This window comes from Micropterus dolomieu, linkage group LG11 (genome assembly GCF_021292245.1).
Source record: "Micropterus dolomieu isolate WLL.071019.BEF.003 ecotype Adirondacks linkage group LG11, ASM2129224v1, whole genome shotgun sequence".
NCBI classification, from domain to species: Eukaryota; Metazoa; Chordata; class Actinopteri; order Centrarchiformes; family Centrarchidae; genus Micropterus; species Micropterus dolomieu.
This window is the reverse complement of record NC_060160.1, coordinates 15681255-15683561: the sequence shown is the minus strand read 5'-3', so window position 1 is coordinate 15683561 and position 2307 is coordinate 15681255. Positions and strand designations below refer to the sequence as shown.

At 44.3% G+C, this 2307-nt stretch overlaps 1 protein-coding gene across 1 annotated transcript in view; it reads left to right on the top strand.

Annotated features, from left to right (window-relative positions):
• The first annotated feature begins 338 nt into the window (after window positions 1-338).
• Window positions 339-2307, top strand: part of LOC123978887 (14-3-3 protein beta/alpha-1-like) — a 10020-nt gene continuing 8051 nt past the window's right edge. Inside the window, exons 1-2 of the mRNA XM_046062491.1 lie at window positions 339-496; window positions 1005-1430. Of these exons, the coding sequence (XP_045918447.1) occupies window positions 1137-1430 (294 nt within the window). The 5' untranslated portion in view covers window positions 339-496; window positions 1005-1136. The remainder of the gene's footprint in view (window positions 497-1004; window positions 1431-2307) is intronic.

Below are 2307 nucleotides of genomic sequence, written 5' to 3'. Positions count from 1 at the left end.
AGGCTTTAGCAACACAGGCATTTGTGAGCTGGACCAATCAATTGTTGGTTTTGGTGTTTTCATGTGATTTGTTGATAATGCAAGGCATGTAAGACAGATTCATGTCTAACTAAAGAGTGCCACACCCGCCTACAGCGTGTGAAAGCAGGGAATGATTGGAGGAGCATCACCATGGCAATGCGATGACGTCTTCATCCCTTGCTCTAATTGGAGGAAACCCCGTGGCAACCGCTGCAGTGTTCCGGTCTGTCAAACTATCCGCGAAGGCCCGCCTCTTTCCCCCGCGCTAAACAACTACTGGTTTACACTGCCAAATGTTCCTGTCGATCAAATAAGATTACGATTTATGATTGGAGAATCGACTTTCAGCTGAACCGCCCCATTTTAGCAAGCTCAGTTGTATTTTCGCTGCTACTGCCGTTCTTTGCCTTTCTGACCAACATCTGAAATCGGATCAATTTGTGGAGCAAATTTGGACTTCAGTAGTTCAGAAACGGTGTGTATTTGATTATTCCCCCTTCCTTTAAATATATAATCGCTGGTTGTTTGCTCAACTAACAAATTGTGGTTCGTTTAGTGTTTTGTGAGAGTAACGTTAACGCTAACGTGACATTTTTTTATTGAAAGGAGTGGCCGATGTAGCTAACGCCAGCTAGCTTTGGCCAACTTGCTAGTTAGCTGCTCCAGACAGCTTTGTGGCGGGTTGCCGTGCGAAACTGGCTTGCCAGCAGATCTCTGGTTCCGATGCTCGCAGCCAAACTTAGATTGGAAACCATCTTTTCCATGCTGTATTGTATGTATAATGATGTTGGAAGCGAGATGGTCGTTATGTAATTAAATGTGTCTGACAAAGGATTTTCTTCCGTTTAAATAATTTTAACGACTGCAGTTACCTTTAGTGCCACAGTACAGCTTATATACCAGGAGGGTGCATGCTCTTTCATGTCATGATGGTGATTACACGTTTTATTTTTACCTAAGTAAGTGTCAACTTCTTTTTGCAGCTTGAAACGTTCCTGTGGGGAATACTCTCGTCGATTCCTTGCTACACCCGTTCTTCAACCTAACGTTAACAGTCCTTGACTGTCACATACCCCCGGATTTCTGATTCCTCAGTCCCCAAAAATACATAAACTATGGATAGAACGGATCTCATTCAGAAGGCCAAGCTGGCGGAACAGGCTGAGCGCTACGACGACATGGCAGATTGCATGAAAGAGGTTACAGAGAAGGGAGGCGAGCTGTCAAACGAGGAGAGGAACCTGCTGTCCGTCGCCTACAAAAACGTGGTTGGGGCGAGGCGGTCCGCATGGAGGGTGATGTCCAGTATCGGACTGAAGACTGAGGGATGTGAGAAGAAGCAGCAGATAGTGAAGGAGTATCGGGAGAAGGTGGAGAAGGAGTTGCAAGAGATCTGCAACAACGTTTTGGTAAAGTGTCCAATTTCTACTGTGATGTATTAAGTCTGCAGCATGGATCCATGTAACCTCTGTGAGGTGGAGACCTCTTACATTGTTTCACTGCATTATTATAATTTAACAAAGTTAAATGATGGCTATAACGGCAGTGTGGTTTCATTAATACTTTTCTGCTCTTGAGGCAAGGAGTGAAATGATTTATGTTTTTAATACGTTAAGAAGAAAATTGTGTGGTGTAGCTTAACTGTTTAGGGATACACTTATATAAGTTACACATCATTATTTTGTACAATAATTGATGTCAAATGGCATCTGCCCTGCTTCCTGTGAGCTCCTCAGTTGTATAAATATGGCCTCTAAAGCCAGCGGTGACAAGGAAGTATTATGTAGTCCTCCCACTGTTCCTGCCTTTTGGGAATCTGGATTTAGAACAATGGGCTTGAAACGTTGTGAGGGCGTGAGCTGACAAAAGGTCCTTGTGACTACATCAGCGAGGTGTGTCTGAATGGGTGGAGAGAGAACTCAGGAGGACACACACAGGAAACATACGCTGTAGTATGTGTTCTGTCAAGCTGTGCTATGGTCTGTGTCCATGCTGTCCCATCTGGCAGATAGATGCTTAATGTGGTTAGCCAAGTGCAAGAATATACATGCAGAAAAGGCTCATACTCTCCCTACAATCCAGTTTGTAGACGTCACCAAAAATGACCCTTCCATCCATAGAGACCAGTGAGACTGTGCTTGACAACTGATCTAAACGCATTCTGAGACTTTCCACAAGGGTTAGTTTACTGGAGTACTGGAGTACTGGAGTACTGGGGGGGGGGGGGGGGCATGCTTTAACCTTGTTTAATCAAATGCAACAGCACAAATTGGTGCTTTACATTAT